Source organism: Carcharhinus amblyrhynchos, chromosome 27 (assembly GCF_965287045.1).
Source record: "Carcharhinus amblyrhynchos chromosome 27, sCarAmb.v2.hapA, whole genome shotgun sequence".
NCBI lineage: Eukaryota > Metazoa > Chordata > Chondrichthyes > Carcharhiniformes > Carcharhinidae > Carcharhinus > Carcharhinus amblyrhynchos.
In genome coordinates this window covers 22,828,050-22,844,164 of record NC_137350.1, presented here as the reverse complement: position 1 = coordinate 22,844,164, position 16,115 = coordinate 22,828,050, and the positions used below count along the sequence as shown (strand labels likewise).

The 16,115-nt window shown below is 44.3% G+C and overlaps 1 protein-coding gene across 1 annotated transcript in view; it reads right to left on the bottom strand.

Annotated features, from left to right (window-relative positions):
- mpp2b (MAGUK p55 scaffold protein 2b) overlaps positions 1-16,115 on the bottom strand; it is a 243,735-nt gene that overhangs the window by 8,605 nt on the left and 219,015 nt on the right. The window contains exons 8-11 of the mRNA XM_080213341.1: positions 15,137-15,205; positions 6,483-6,644; positions 3,292-3,494; positions 288-416 (exon numbers count right to left, since the gene is read on the bottom strand). Of these exons, the coding sequence (XP_080069467.1) occupies positions 288-416; positions 3,292-3,494; positions 6,483-6,644; positions 15,137-15,205 (563 nt within the window). The remainder of the gene's footprint in view (positions 1-287; positions 417-3,291; positions 3,495-6,482; positions 6,645-15,136; positions 15,206-16,115) is intronic.

The window sequence follows — 16,115 nt, the reverse complement described above, 5'->3', positions numbered from 1 at the left end:
AGTTTGAATATCTTTTTAGAAGCTACTGAGCTTTACAGGCATCCTAACATCACTTGAAAGGTCTACCTACATTTCATTTTACTAAACAAAATAGAAATATTGGCCAAGGTTTTCCAGCCCCGCCACAGTGGCTTCCCCCGTGGCGATGAGATACTCTGTTGACTTTGGTGGGAGGGACCACAGGATCCCGCCAGTGGGAGGGGATGGAAAATCCTGCTCATTGTCATCTAAATGAGACGCGATGATGTTGGGTGGAGAGAGACTAAATTGAGACAAATTTAACTCACGGTTAATTGCTTTGTTGTAACTCCTGCCTCAATTGCCGCCCTGTGCATCGCCCGCAGTGTATCCAAATCTGGAGCCTCAATGAACACCACGTAAGGCATGAACTCAGATGTCCTCAGAACCTTCAGCGCCTACAAAAAACACGAACACAAAGATCATTTTTCTTCTTGTGTATCCTGACCTTGGGCGGGATTTTCCAGGTGCGTTCGCCCCAAAACTGAAAAATCCCACCCGAGATCAACAGACATTTGCATGGTCCATCGCCCCTGCCCGCTATGCATCCCGTGGCGAACGGTACAGAAAACTTTTGTCCCCTGACTTCAATCACTGCCTGAAAGCACCATCGCTCAATGGCTGGGACAGGATGGGTTAAAATGTTGGGATCGAGCAATTGGATCTCACTCCTTCCCATTTCAAATTTCACAAATACAGATCAGTTCATCTGGGGGTGCAGTAGCATCGCAGTTATATTATAGAACTAAATATCCAGAAGCCTGTACTCATGAACAGATATTCAAATTTCACCAGGGTAGCTTGGGAAATTAAATTTAATTAAATAAATCTCCAATAAAAAGCTGGGATCTGTTGTGAAACTATTTCGTTGCCATGTAAAACATCTGGCCACACTAATGTGTAAGTCCAGACCAGCATCAACATCTTAAGAGCCCTCAGCAATAGCTGAGCAAGCCACTCACTTGTGTTCAAGGAAATGACTCATCAACATCTTCTTAAAGGCAATTAGTGATGGGCAATGCTGAGCTTGTGAACACCATAAACATTCCACAAATAAAGAAATATTCAGTAAGTTTCTCGCAAAAGGAAGGCAGGGCATAGTTAAATTGAGAGGAAGGCTCACACTGTGGGTGAGTGCTTTCCCACACAGTAAGTGTAGTGGGGGGTCACTGGGGCCAGCCAGAAGGGGTACACTAGAAATGGAAGCAAGAGCAGGCCATAGGACCTGTCAAGCCTGCCCCCGCCATTCGATACAATCATGGCTAATCTATGCCAACCTTAATTCCTTTTCCCCACTGCCCTCTGTTCCTCGATCTAGCAAATATTTATCCACCTGGATAAATATTGGATCATTAAATATAAGTATTTAATGGATCATTAAATGGTTGGTAAGGGCAGGGCAGCTGGGGTTTTCCATGGAGGCCACTGGGTGCCTGATTCAGAGTCACTCCCAGCTGGGCCAGTAGGGTGGCTGCCAGAGTTAATTGGGACACTGGGCAGCCTCTCTACTTGTCAAAGTTAAAGTTTATTTATTTGTGTCACAAAGAGACTTACATTCACACTGCAATGAAGTTACTGTGAAAATACCCTAGTTGCCACACTCCGGCGCCTGTTCGGGTACACTGAGGGAGAACTTAGTACGGGCTATGCACCTAACCAGCACCTCTTTTGGACTGTACCGGAGCAATCGGAGGAAACCCACACAGACATGGAGAGAATGTGCAAACTCCACAGGGACGGTGACCCAAGTCTGGAATTGAACCCGGGTCTCTGGCACCGTGAGGCAGCAGTGCTAGCCACTGTGCTCCCATGCTGCCCCAAAGATCCCACCAACCACGTGTAAAATAACAATGGCGGCTCACCTCAATGGCAGCTAACCTCTATTTTCTAACCTCTAAACATTAGAGCCAAATAATTGCAGGTTAAAATTCAGAGTCAAAATAACTTCTTGATTTCAAGTAGGGCCTCTCAAACTATCAAACGGGATTTTGAGTTTGCAAGCTCAGAGGAAATTTTGGACTGACTTCTAACGGCTCTGAGACCCTACGGGCAGGGTTTTCCAGCCATGCTCTCCCCGATACCGGAAAATCTCAGCCGAGGTCAATGGACCTTTCCAATGGTCTGACCCTTGCTCACTATGATTGCCCTGGTGGGCGGAACGGGAAAATTTACCCCTTTGAGTTTCTTTTCCATTGGTGGACATGACCTAATGGGCTTTAATTGAGACTCGATTGCTGCCAAAATAAAAGCCAGTGTTCGTTTCTTCGGGATTAGCCCTGCTTTCTCGTTAACTTGATGTGGAGATGCCGGCATTGGGCAAACCCCGAAAGCTTGTGAGTTTACTATCAAATAAATTGGTTGGACTTAAACCTGGTGTTGTGAGACTTCTTACTTCTCGTTCACTTCCCAGTGCTCAGATCCTGTTCCCCACTCCCACCACAACCTTCCTCAGCAAATGAATTTTCCCCCACCCACTGACCCCATCATCAATCAATGTTTCACCACGTCCACTTTCATCAGTTAAAGCTCCCCTGCCACCCCCCACTTCGTGGCACCTCCCCTTATCCCAACCATCACCCATCCCACGCCACCCCACCCCAGCCCGTCCCTCCCAGTTCCATAGCTCTCATGCCCCCCTCCCCCCCATCTCAAATTTAATTCCGGGATCATCACAAAATGAGGCGTTAAAGTGGGATCACACTTGGGAAAAGGTTGGGAAGGGCTGATTTAAAGTGTAAAAAGTTAAAAAAGTTTATTTATTAAGTAGGCTTACATTATCACTGCAATGAAGTTACTGTGAAAATCCCTGAGTCGCCACACTCTGGCGCCTATTTGGGCACACTGAGGGAGAATTTAGCAAAGCCAGTGCACCTCACCAACACGTCCTTTGGACTCTAGGAGGATAGTGGAGCACCTGGAGGAAACCCACACAGATACTGGGAGAATGTGCAGACTCCACATTGACACTGACAAAAGCCAGGAATTGAACCCGGGTCCCTGGAGCTGTGAGGCAGCAGTGCTGACCACTGTGCTGCTCTACAAAGAAATCCATTGAAATTCGAGCCTCATTCTTGTATGTGTGCTTTCCAATCTCATATAACCACCAGCAGAACAGATTTTCTATTCGAAGCTACGGGGCACTGACTGCAGCTTTTTAAATGTGCATTTCAGGCAAGCAACTTTCTGAAGTCAATCTAAAATGAATAGATTTTCAAATTGGCAGTAATAGCAAAATAATGTTCCAATTTTGCAGATGCCCAATCCTTTCCATACCTGTGGGTTTGCATCCAAGATGCATATTTTTCCACATTCAACAACCTCATGAATGGAATCAATCTTCGTTCCATAAAGGTTTCCTTCATATTCACCGTGCTCCAGGTACCGCCCGCCTCTGATGTCACTTTCCATTTCAGCACGGGACACAAAGGCATAAATATGTCCGTCATTCTCGTCCTCCTTTGGCTTTCGTGAGGTGACTACAACGAAAGGGTAGAACAAGAATCTTCAAGCACATCAAAGAAAAAAAATTAAGACTTCAACCACTGGAAAGAGAAGCAGAATTAGGTCAACAGAACTGGAAACTGAGTGATAGGCATTTCAGCAGATGTTAGAGAGAAAAAGTGGGTTAAACTTTGCATCTTAAACTGTTTGGATGAGGCATTGGGGAACTCCAAATCTCAATATTAACCTTTTTTTTTGAAACTTCTTTTTTACATATTTAACTTCTGTTTTTCAACATTTGATTCTTGACTTTTATTCTGGCTTTTTTGTTGTTGTTTGCATTTCTTCCATGGACGTGTTCTGTGATTTGTAAGTCCTTCACCGTCTCACTGAGTGTTTATACATCATAGATTCCTTACAATGTGGAAGGAGATCATTTGGTCCAACAAGCCTATACCGACAACAATCCCACCCGGCCTCTCCTCCTCAGTCCCATCCCCGCAACCCTGCACATCACGGCCAATCAACTGAACCCACACATTCTCGGACTGGGGGGGGGATACTGGAGCACCCGGAGGAAACCCATGCAGACATGGGGAAAACGTGCAAACTCCACACAGACAGTCATCAGAGGTTGGAATTGAATCTGGGTCACTGGTGCTGTGAGGCAGCAGTGCTAACCATCGTGTTTTCCATAAAGTAAACTTGCAATTTCATTGGTAGCACCCTGGTGTCTAAGAATCAGACAAGTATCTCTGCTAAGGCTTTACTCCCAGGGCTGGACTTTCTCTCTCATGGCAATCAACTGAAGTCAGGACAGTTTCCTGGTTATTTTCCCTGGGGTGATCAATTAAGGTAGGTTTGCATTCAATTCAAGATGGTGGATGGGGTCTCGTAGTTGGGCAGCCAACCAGAGGCCTTCCATATAGAAAGCAGGTTACAATGGAAGAAAAGTAAATGAGAGGACACTTCAACACGGAGGCTTCCTCGTTCCAACTTCTTAAAATTTTAATTAAAAAATAAATTCAACGACTGAGCTGCCACCACTGGAGGTTGGGGAACACTTCTACTGGGTAGGTGATGGCTCTCTCTCTCCATACAGGCAGGCAGAGAGGACATTTGGGCATGCACCCAGAGAGGCAGCCTCCCCGATCTTCTCCTGGATGTCCTTCTTCAGGCACCTAAACTGCCCACAGCAATCTGGAAGCCACCTGGAAAATTCCAGGAGGCGTCCTTTGATGTCCAAAGATTTGAGAGTTAGGTAGATTGGCCACGCTAAATTGCCCATCAGTATTCCAAAACGTGGATGAAATTTGTTTTTAAAAAAATCAACCGCTATCTAATTTATTGGTCAGTAAGCACAGAAATTACAGCCGGGATTTTCTGGCTTCCAGAAAATCCCGCCCAAGGTCAATAGATCTTTCCATGGTCCGCCCCTTGCCCGCTCCAATTCCCGTGGCAGGCGGGATGGTAAAATTCGCCCCATATGTCAACCGGACTTGGTGTGAGTTAGTACCCATGCAGCAGGGGACCCCTAGTTTAGGGAGGTACAATATGGGAGACCAGTGAGGATTGCATTAACATTGTCAAGTCCTGCAGTCCTATACTCCCAGCACAGAGGCACAAATGAGCCCTGTTAATGAGAAGCAAGTACTGCTGAATGCTCACGGCCTGAAATAGGGGCTCTGATGTGATTCAAAAAAGAGAATCCAGATAATTATCATCCTCCAATGAAAGCTGACACAACATCTGTTTATTTTTGATTTACTCCCTGCATCCCACATCTTCTACCACTGTGTTTATTTCTTCCTTGGCACTCCTCTAACTCCTGTGCCTTCTCACTGGCAGGATGATGGGGAGTTTGCCACCAACTCTTGGGGAACCTCCATAGAAAACGTTGATTTTAAAAAAAAAACAAAGAACAAAGAACAACCCAGCACGGGAATAGCTCTGAGGGTTCGCATAAAAGTGCAAATGAAAATCTCTCAGCATTTCTAACCCCTAACACTCAGAAAACTCCTGCTGTTTTAGAGTTAGAGAGTCATAAAAGCACAGCATAAGGAGGTCATTCAGCCCATTGAGCTCATGCTGACTCTTTGTTAACCAATCTAGTCAGGCCCATTCCCCTGTTCTTAATGGGACATCAGAATACAGGGGAGAACTAGTGTCATGGGATCTTTTACATCTGCCTGAGTGTCAGGACCTCAGTTCAATGTCTCATCCAAAAGTTGGTATCTCCAACAGTGCAACATTCCCTCTATACAGCACCACAGTCACAACCTCAGCTTTCATGCTCAATTCCTGGAGTGGAACTTCAAATCCGTAACATTCTGACTCAGAGAGGAACCAGCTGAACCACAGCAATACCTTACTTGCTGGCAGAAATATTATTGCTCCAGGAAATGCAACTCTACTGGATGCAGATTATATCAGGAGTTGGATGCAATGTTTATTTAACAGTTATGGGTAGTGCATTGGCACAGTGGTTAGCACAGCTGCCTCTCAAAGCCAGGGATCTGTTTCAATTCCGGCCTAGGGTCACTGTCTGTACGCATATTCTCCCCGTGTCTGCGTGTGTTTCCCCCAAGTGCTCCAATTTCCTCTCATCGTCCAAAGATGTCTAGGTTCGGTAGATTGGCCATGCTAAATTGACCCTGAGTGTCAGGGGGACTAGCAAAGTAAATACATGGGGTTATGGGGATAGAGCTTGGGTGGGATTGTTGTCAGTACTGGCTCAATGGGCCAAACGGTCTCCTTCTGCACTGTAGGGATTCTATCAGCTGAATAACAAGGACATGTAATCCTATACAGCCCATTGTTATTTTGGCACATGGATTAAGTCTACTGAATTCAGAAGATTACACTTCTTGATTTAATTGTCTTTTTTTTTAAGGTTCATCTTGTCAGATTTGCCCTGTCTCAGCTCCAATCTCCTCTCTCACAATCCAGCTAAATTATCATAAAGGTGGTCATCAGGCTAGTGGTAATTAGGGTTAACGTGCACACAAAAAATATCTACTCACAAGGAATGGTTGTTCCAAAACGCATTGGGTCAGACATAATAAGCCTGTTTTTCAAGCTCCGTCGCCCAACGCCCTGTGCTCCGATAAGGACCAGAGTCTTTCTCTGAAACGGTGGCATCTTCGCTACTTCCTCATAGATCAGAAGTTCATGTCGATCGAACTCTGGGAATGAAACAGAACAGGAATCTGGATTAACACTGATGAACAGTACAGGGTTGTTAGGAATGCTGTTGAGCAATGTGAATGTCTGTCTCAAATGCAGCGTCTGCCATATCTCCCACCTGGAGAATTTTCACCAACCCCATTCAGCTAGTGCAGTACAAAGGCACTTGTGAACAACCTCCCTGAAGCCCTTTTTTAGAAATGGGTAAAATTAGAGGGAAGTCACCAGGACTGTTCTTGCACTAGAACATAAGAAGTAGGAGCAGGAGTTGCCCATCTGGCCCCTTGAGCCTGCTCCACCATTCAATAACATTATGACTGATCTTTTTGTGGACTCAGCTCCACTTACCGGTCCACTCACTATAACCCCTAATTCCTTTACTGTTCAAAAATTTTTCTATCCTTGCCTTATAAACATTCAATGAGGTAGCCTCAACTGCTTCACTGGGCAGGGAATTCCACAGATTCACAACCCTTTGTGTGAAGAAAACACACCTCCTCAACTTAGTCCTAAATCTGCTCCCCCTTATCCTGAGACCATGCCCCCTAGTTCGAGTTTCACCTTCCAGAGGAAACAACTTCCCTGTTTCTATCTTATCTATTCCCTTCATAATCTTAAATGTTTCTACAAGATCCCTCCCTCATTCTTCTAAATTCCAATGCATATAGTCCCAGTCCACTTAGTTTCTCCTCTGGTGACTGTGGCCAGGGTTCAGGCAATTACTTGGCTGCCCATATTCTCCGATGGGCAATGCTCTTGAGGGAACATGAGAAAACATGAGGAAACTAAAATGGGCAAAGAGAAAGGGATAACATTTTATATTTTTAAAACAACCAAAATAGGCTGAGAGATAGGTAGGTACAGGTCCATGATTCTGACAGATTTAATAGTTTTAGATTTCAGAAATACCAAAAAAGGTTAATATGAAAATCAACATGGGTGGCACAGTGGTTAGCACTGTTGTCTCACAGCGCCAGCATTCTGGTTCAATTCCGGCCTCGGGTGACTGTTTGTGTAGAGTTTGCACATTCACCCTGTGTCTGCGTGGGTTTCCTCCAGGTGCTCCTGTTTCCTCCCACAGTCCAAAGATGCGTGGGTTAGGTGGATCGGCCATGCTAAGTTGCTCCTTGGTATCCCGAGTGTGTAGGTTAGATACATTTGCTATGGTAAATGTGTGGGGTTCAGGGGGTGTGGGAAAGTGCCTGGGTAAGATGTTCTGTCAGAGAATTAGTGCAAATCCAATGGGCTGAATGGCCTCCTTCTGCACTGTAGGCATCCTATGATTTCTTTGTAATGCAGTCAGGTCTGACAAGAATCTGGAAAATGTCTGCAGGCAATAATGGTCAGAGAAAATTTCCAACATTATTATCTTGTTGTTTAAACAAAGGTTGTTAGCTAAGCATGGTTAAACTTTTTGACCTTTGTTGTTGGTGGATCTTGAAATATATTTTTAGTTTTCCACATCTGGGTTGCATTTACCACATCACGTACTCTCAACCTGGGTTTAGTACTACTGTAGTAATATGCACAAAAATGACTTGTAAGTCTGTCACAAGAAGATGTCTTAATCTAAAGCACAAAACCTCCTATAATGTGAATTTTCTGTTTATCTCTTATACTAATCATAAACATCGTTGAACGAAGAAACTATGGGTGGGATTTTATGGCCTCACTTGTCCAGCAAGTGTATAATCCCACCTGAGGTCAATGGACCTTTCCATTGTCTGTCCCTTGCCTGCTCCTATTCCTGTGGCAGGCAGGGAGGGTAAAATTCTGGCCTATATCTTGAAATGGTGTAGTTGCTCCGTATGTGCTTTATATAATTACTTTGTTCACAATCTTAAACATTTAAGTTGATAAGTTTATTTTGTTAGTGTCACAAGTAGGCTTACATTAACACTGCAATGAAGTTACTGTAAAAATCCCCTAGTTGCCATACTCCGGTGTCTATTTGGATACGAAGAGTCATAGAATTATAGATGTTTACAGCACTGAAGCAGGCCCTTTGGCTCAACTTGTCCATGCCGACATTCTTTTCTTTCCCTAAGTCTATATCCCTCTCTACCCATCTTACCCATGTAACTGTCTAAATGCGTTTTAAAAGACAAAATTGTACCTGCCTCTACTACAACCTCTGGCAGCTCGTTCCAGACACTCACCATCCTCTGTGCAAAAAAATTGGCCCGCTGGACTCTTTTGCATCTCTCCCCATTGAGGGAATTTTACCATGCACCTAATCAGCACATCTTTTGGACTGTGGGAGGAAACTGGAGCATCCGGAGGAAACCCACGCTGACATGAGGAGAAAGTGCAGATTCCGCACAGACAGTGACCCAAGTTGGGAATCAAACCTGGGTCCTATTTAAAATGAATGGTAAATGTCTCCATTGAAATAGTGGACAAAGAAATTTCATATTAATCTATTAAGTGTCCTTGCAACTTATACATTTTAGTGATTTTTCATGAAAAGTTATGAGGAGTTTTGTGCTCAGAATCTATGTTCCAATGAATTCAGTTGACACATACCAAACTCACTCACTGCTCTTTAGATTAAGAAATATTCTTGCAATAGATTCACAGCGGAGAGTAACCTGATGCAGAGAGTACATCCTGGATGTGAAAACCAAAAACATACAAAAACATCAACAAAAATGTTGAGAGGAATGGATAGGGTGGATTCTCAGAGGCTATTTCCCCGGGTTGAAATGGTCGCTACGAGAGGACACAGATTTAAGGTGCGGGGAGGAAAGTACAGAAGTGATGCTAGGGGTAAGTTTTTCACTCAGAGGGTGGTGAGTGAATGGAATCGGCTGCCGTCAGTGGTGGTGGAGGCGAACTCGCTGGGGTCTTTTAAAAGACTTCTGGATGAGTATATGGGGTTTTATGGGATTGGGGGTTATAGATAGGTGTTGATGTGATCGGCGCAACTCGTGGGCCGAAGGGCCTGTTTGTGCTGTAGTGTTCTATGTTCTATACCTAAATATCCGACAACAGTAAAACTCAAGATGCTGAATCATGCTTAGCAAACAACCTCTGCCTTAAACAACAAGTTAATAATGTTGAAATTCTCTCTGCTCGGAACACAAAACCCGCATGGATTAGATCTTTATCTCATCATTTTAATTCAAGTTCAAAGCCAGGACCAAGTGACTGGCACGGATCTGGCAGCTAACCGTAAGTTCTGGGATATTATAACGCCAGGCCTTCTTTGAAATTAGTTTTTGCTCTACCTTAATAAATGAATAAAGAAAATAAAGCTCCAAATTTTTGTGAAGAATTCAATATTCTTTTAAGAATCTATTGCATTTCCTCAGCCAAAAATAAACCAGCCGCGATATGTTATTCAGGACATTTAGTGTTACTAGTAATTTACAATCAGCGATAGGACATGGGAGTGAGAATCATAAAATCCCTATAATGCAGGAGGAGGTCCATCGAGCCCTCACTCACAACAACCCCACCCAGGCCCTATCCCCATAACGCCATATATTTACCCTGCTATTCAGGGGCAATTTATCTTGGCCAATGAAACCTAAACAGCACATATTTGGACTGTGGGAGGAAACTGGAACATCTGGAGGAAACCCATGCAGACACGGGGAGAATGTGCAAACTCCTCACAGACAGTCACCCGAGGCCTAATTGAACCTGGATCCCTGGTGCTAACCACTGTCTCACCATGCCGCCGAAGGATAGAGAGAATAAAGAGAGCAAAGGTGAGATGAGAAAGAGAGGCGGATTACGAGAAATTCAGCACACCCACAACTTTATAAACCGGAACATGATAGCCATTAGAGGTTAGTCTCTGGGCTGGATTTTCTGGCCGCTCTCACCCCGAAATGGGGAAATCCAGCCGGATGTCAATGGACTTTTCCATGGTCCACCCCTCACCCACTACAATTCCCGTAGTGGGCAGAATGGGAAAATTTGCCCCTTTGTACAGAATATTAACAATATAATAACCAAAATGTGAAAAGGCCTTTTGCGTCCCGTAATCTCTTTCATTGTGTACAGTTAAAAATATGCACATTTCACAAACACATCCACATTGTGTAATACACTTGAAATTTTATTTCTTTATTAATTCCTGGGACATGGGCATCGCTGGCTGGCCAGCATTTATTGCTCATCCCTAGCTGCCCGAGGGTAGTTGAGAGTCAACCTTGCTGTGGCTCTGGAGTTACATGCAGGCCAGACCAGATAAGGAGGGCAAATTTCCTTCCCTAAAGGATATTAGTGAACCAGATTGTTTTTTCCGACAATCAGCAATGGTTTCATGGTCATCAGTAGATTCTTAATTCCAGATTTTCTTTTTTACTGAATTCAAATTCCACCACCTGCCGCGGCGGGATTCGAATCCGGGTCCCCAGAGCATCGGCTGAGTTTCTGGATTAATAGTCTTGCAATAATATGACTCGGCCATCGCCTCCCCAGTGAGCAGTAGAAAACTGCTCAGGAAAGAGAGAGAAATCACATTTTGTCAGCATTCCTTGTTTCAGTGCCATCCCAATGCTGTTTTACTTATGAGATACCAGGATGTAAATTTATCTTGTAAAACATAATAGAACCGGTGAAACATGTTACACTCCACCTCAACTGAAACAGAAAATTAGCTGGAGTATGGAACAGGCCACGGATTCACTACAAACATGACTTGTATTCCCACCCATTTCAAATTTATACCCGTTAGCATATGTACTGCTCTGGATACTTAATTTTCTTGACATAATCCTCTTTGTGACTTGATTTGTTTTTCTTGCATTTTGCTGCTGATCTTTTAATTTGCTGTGAATTGTTTTCAAGTCTAATTTCCTTTGTAGCTTTACTTCATCAGTAATTATTAATCTGGAGGGCGAACCGTGTCTGATCTATGATCTGCATGCTGCAGTGGCAATGCCTTGTTATAACCATGCTCATTCGTTCAATCCTGGAAGCTATCTTTTCATTGAACGAGCTACGCACTGAAGTCGAATTACAACAACTTGAGAATTTTCTCAATTTAAACAGGCTGCTGATTTTGCATGATAAACAAGACTTGTATTTACATAGCACTTTGTGTCACCTCATCATGTTCCAAAGGGTTTGATAGTCAATTAGGTACGTTTGAGGTCGTGTAGAGGAATGTGACGAGCCAAATCATGCATAATAATCTCCCACGGACAGCAAGGATCAGAAAATCTGCTTGAAGCCATGTTGGGGGTGACTTTCAGCCCACGTTTATTGTCAAAGAGAATGGCAACACAGACAAAATCCGGAGAGAATCAGGAAACGCGATTCTCCCAGGAGGGATTGAGTATCGAGATTTTCCCCTCCCTTGGTTGGTGACCCGTGTGATGTTCCCATCCACAAAGGACTAGAACCTTATTTTAATGCATTTGCATTTGTTTCAATAATTACCAGGCTATATATTGTGGGGTGGTACGGTGGCACAGTGGTTGGCATTGTTGCCTCACAGCGCCAGGGATCAGGATTCAATTCTGGCCTCGGGTGACCATTTGTGTAGGGTTTGCACATTCTCCCCATGTCTGCGTGGGTTTCCTCCAGGTGTTCCGGTTTTCTTCCACACTCCAAAGATGTGTGGGTTACATAGAACATAGAACACTACAGCACAAACAGGCCCTTCAGCCCACAAGTTGCGCCGATCACATCTATACCTACCAAGCCATAGAACTATCTGTAACTTCCAATGCCATTAGATCCCATATACTCATCCAGAAGTCTTTTAAAGGACCCCAGCGAGTTTGCCTCTACCACCACCGATGGCAGCCGATTCCACTCACTCACCACCCTCTGAGTGAAAAACTTACCCCTAACATCTCCTGTGTATTTGCTTCCCAGCACCTTAAACCTGTGTCCTCTTGTAGCGACCACTTCAGCCCTGGGAAATAGCCTCCCAGAATCCACCCTATCTATTCCTCTCAACATTTTATAAACCTCTATCAGGTCGCCTCTCAACCTTCGTCTGTCCAGGGAGAAGAGACCTAGCTTCCTCAACCTATCTTCATAAGGCATGCCTCCCAATCCAGGCAACATCCTTGTAAATCTCCTCTGCACCCTCTCAATAGCTTCCACATCCTTCCTGTAGTGAGGCGACCAGAACTGCGCACTGTACTCCAAGTGGGGTCTGACAAGGGTCTTATAAAGTTGCAGCATTACCTCCCGACTCCTAAACTCAACCCCCCGACTAATGAAGGCCAGTATACCATACGCCTTCTTGACCACATCCTCCACCTGTGAGGCCGATTTAAGAGTCCTATGGACCCGGACCCCAAGATCCTTCTGCTCTTCAACCCAGCTAAGACTCCTACTCTTGATATTGTACTTCTGCGTCCCGTTGGTCCTGCCAAAATGGACCACTACACATTTATCCGCATTGAAGTCCATCTGCCACTTCTCTATCCAGTCTTGCATCCTATCTATGTCACGCTGCAATTTCTGACATCCCTCCAGACTGTCCACAATACCACCAACCTTCGTATCGTCGGCGAACTTACTAACCCATCCCTCCACTTCTTCATCTAGGTCATTTATGAAAATGACAAACAGCAAGGGTCCTAGAACAGATCCCTGGGGCACTTCACTGGTAACGACCTCCATGCAGAGAAAGACCCATCCACAACCACTCTCTGCCTTCTGCAGGCAAGCCAGTTCTGGATCCACGAGGCCAAAGCCCCTTGGATCCCATGCCCTCTCACCTTCTCAAGAAGTCTTGCATGGGGGACCTTATCAAACGCTTTGCTGAAGTCCATGTAAACCACGTCCACCACTCTTCCTTTGTCAATGTGTTCAACTGGGCTCATAAGGCATGACCTGCCCTTGACAAAGCCGTGCTGACTATTCCTGATCATTCTAAACTTCTCTAAATGCTCATAAATCTTGTCCCTCGGAATCCTCTCCATCAACTTACCAACCACTGAGGTCAGACTCACCGGTCGGTAATTTCCCGGGCTATCCCTGTTTCCTTTCTTGAAAATAGGAACCACATCCGCAATCCTCCGGAACCTCTCCCGCCTCCATCGATAATGCAAAGATCATCGCCAGGGGCTCTGCAATCACTTCCCTCACCTCCCACAATAACCTGGGGTACATCCCATCCAGTCCCAGCGACTTATCTATCTTGGTAGAATTTAAGGTTAGGTGGATTGGCCATGCTAAATTGACCTTTAGTGTCAGGGGATTAGCAGGATAAATATGTGAGCATATGGGGAGAGGGCCTGGGTGGGATTGTTGCCGGTACAGGCTCGATGGGCCAAATGGCCTTCTTCACTGTAGAAATTCTATGATATTCTATCATATATTGAACTCTCATCATATTTTCAAACCTCACTGATGTGATGTCATGTCAGCGAGGTTTACACAGGTTTACCCAGACGTGAACCTGTCATGGGGATCTCTCGGGAATTCTCTCTGGATTTTGCTAATTGCTAGTAACACTAAATGTCCTGAATAATGCTGAGGCTGCTGGTTTATTTTTGGCAGAAGAAAGACAATAGATTCTCAAAAGAATATTGAATTCCTCACAAAAATTCAGAGTTTTATTTTCATTATCCATATATTAAGGTAGAACAAAATCTAATTTCAAAGAAGGCCTGGTGCTATAATATATCGGAAGGAATTTGCTAATAGTAGATAGATCCAGGTCTGTAGCTTGGTCCTGGCTTTGAACTTGAATTAAAGTAATGAGATAAAGATCTAATCTGTGCTGGTTTTAAGAGGGAGTCTGAAGTGAGTGGGTTTGGGATGTGTCAGATGAATTCAGTGCCAACCTGGCAATGCCACCCAGTGCTGGGGCAGTGCCAGGAACAGACCCTTATGGAAGACTCTTGGGGGAGCATGTAATAGGGAGAGAGAGAGATGTTGTCAATGACTGTTGGCAATTGGGGGGAGAGAGTGGGAGATGCCAGTGACAGTTGTTGGTGAAGGGGGGAGATGTCAATGGCAATTGCTGGGGAGGGGGAAAATTGATGCCAGCTTGATCAGGGTGGACAGGAGCCCCCACGACCACTGTGGTGGTGTGGAGGGGAGGCTATTCCTTAGTCCTTTTTAAAGGGAATACCAATCTCAGTGCAGCTGGCTTTACCGGCTCCACTCCTCAAATAGGCTTAGGTTCCACCCCTCAAAATGACAGTGAAATACACCCCTTTTTTTTTGACAAAGTATCATATAATCTGGAATGAGAAATCCTGTCTGTTTTTCTGGAGAGAAACACGCCAGTTTTAAATCAGATCCTGACACCTTGGAGGGAATTTCCTCAGAAGGTGGGTCATAATTGTAGGCTAGAATGCAGGATTTAACCCTCCTATTTCTCTTCAACATAATGCAATTATATGTTATCTATCCAACTGATGTCTAGACTCTCATCTAAACAGAAACGCAGCTGAAATATACTGCTGTCCAGATAAAATTTCTAGCAAGAGAAGACAGGCTATTCTTGCATGCGAGTAACTCATCAGAGTCAACGTATCGACGTGCCAACACGGTTGCTACTTACCTGCATTTTTGGTGGTCAGATACATCATCTTCTTCTTCCTCTTTCCACCCATACTTCCGCAGAGTGCACCTGTCAGTGAAAATAAATATTGTACATTCACAAAAGCAAATAGCTTTAAAAAATTAAAAACCAAAGGGTTCAAATTACCCTGTGATATTAGCAGACTCAAATTAAATGACTCCGTCTCTTTGTTGGAATAGAAAACAAATGGTTCCATCTGAATATGTAACAGCCTGGAAATGGCTGAACAAACAAGGTTGAGTTCACTTGTCATTATCAGTTCGTAAGAACAAATCCAGCAATTTGTGCCCTTCATGGGATTGATCAGTCACTTAGGAGTGGTTCTTACTATAATGTTGGTCTGAAGGCCATCAGTCTAGTGACCACTCAAACTAGTACCACCTCTGTAGTGCAGGATATGCATTATTGAAGTGGCTTGCATGAGCGTTCTTGAGTACCTGGCTGGGTTCCGTGCTGGTCAGTGATCAATCTCTTCAGGAATTCTTCCATCCCAAATGCCACCAGCTATTGTTCCACCATTAAACTCACGGAAATCAAAAATCTGTAAGCCTCGCCATTGTAATGAATTGTTGAATTTGTCTGGGGAAGGTCAATTCTCACCAATTTGATTCAGTCTTCTGAAGAAATGACAAAGATAGTTGATGAGCGAAAGGGCTGTGGATGCAGTTTATATGGACTTTAGTAGGTGCTTGACAAGGTCCCATATGGCAGACTGGGATTCAGGGTGAGCTGGCTAGATGGGCACAAAACTGCTTTGGTCATGGAAGACAGGGAGTAACGATGGAAGGGTGTTTTTTCCAGATGGAGATCTGTAGCTAGTGGTATTCCACAAGAATCATTGCTGGGACCTCTGTTTGCAGTATATATAAATGATCTTCAGGAAAATGCGGATGGAGATTAGTAAGTTTGCAGATGACACAAAGATTGGTGGAATTGCTGATAATGCTGGGGATTGTCA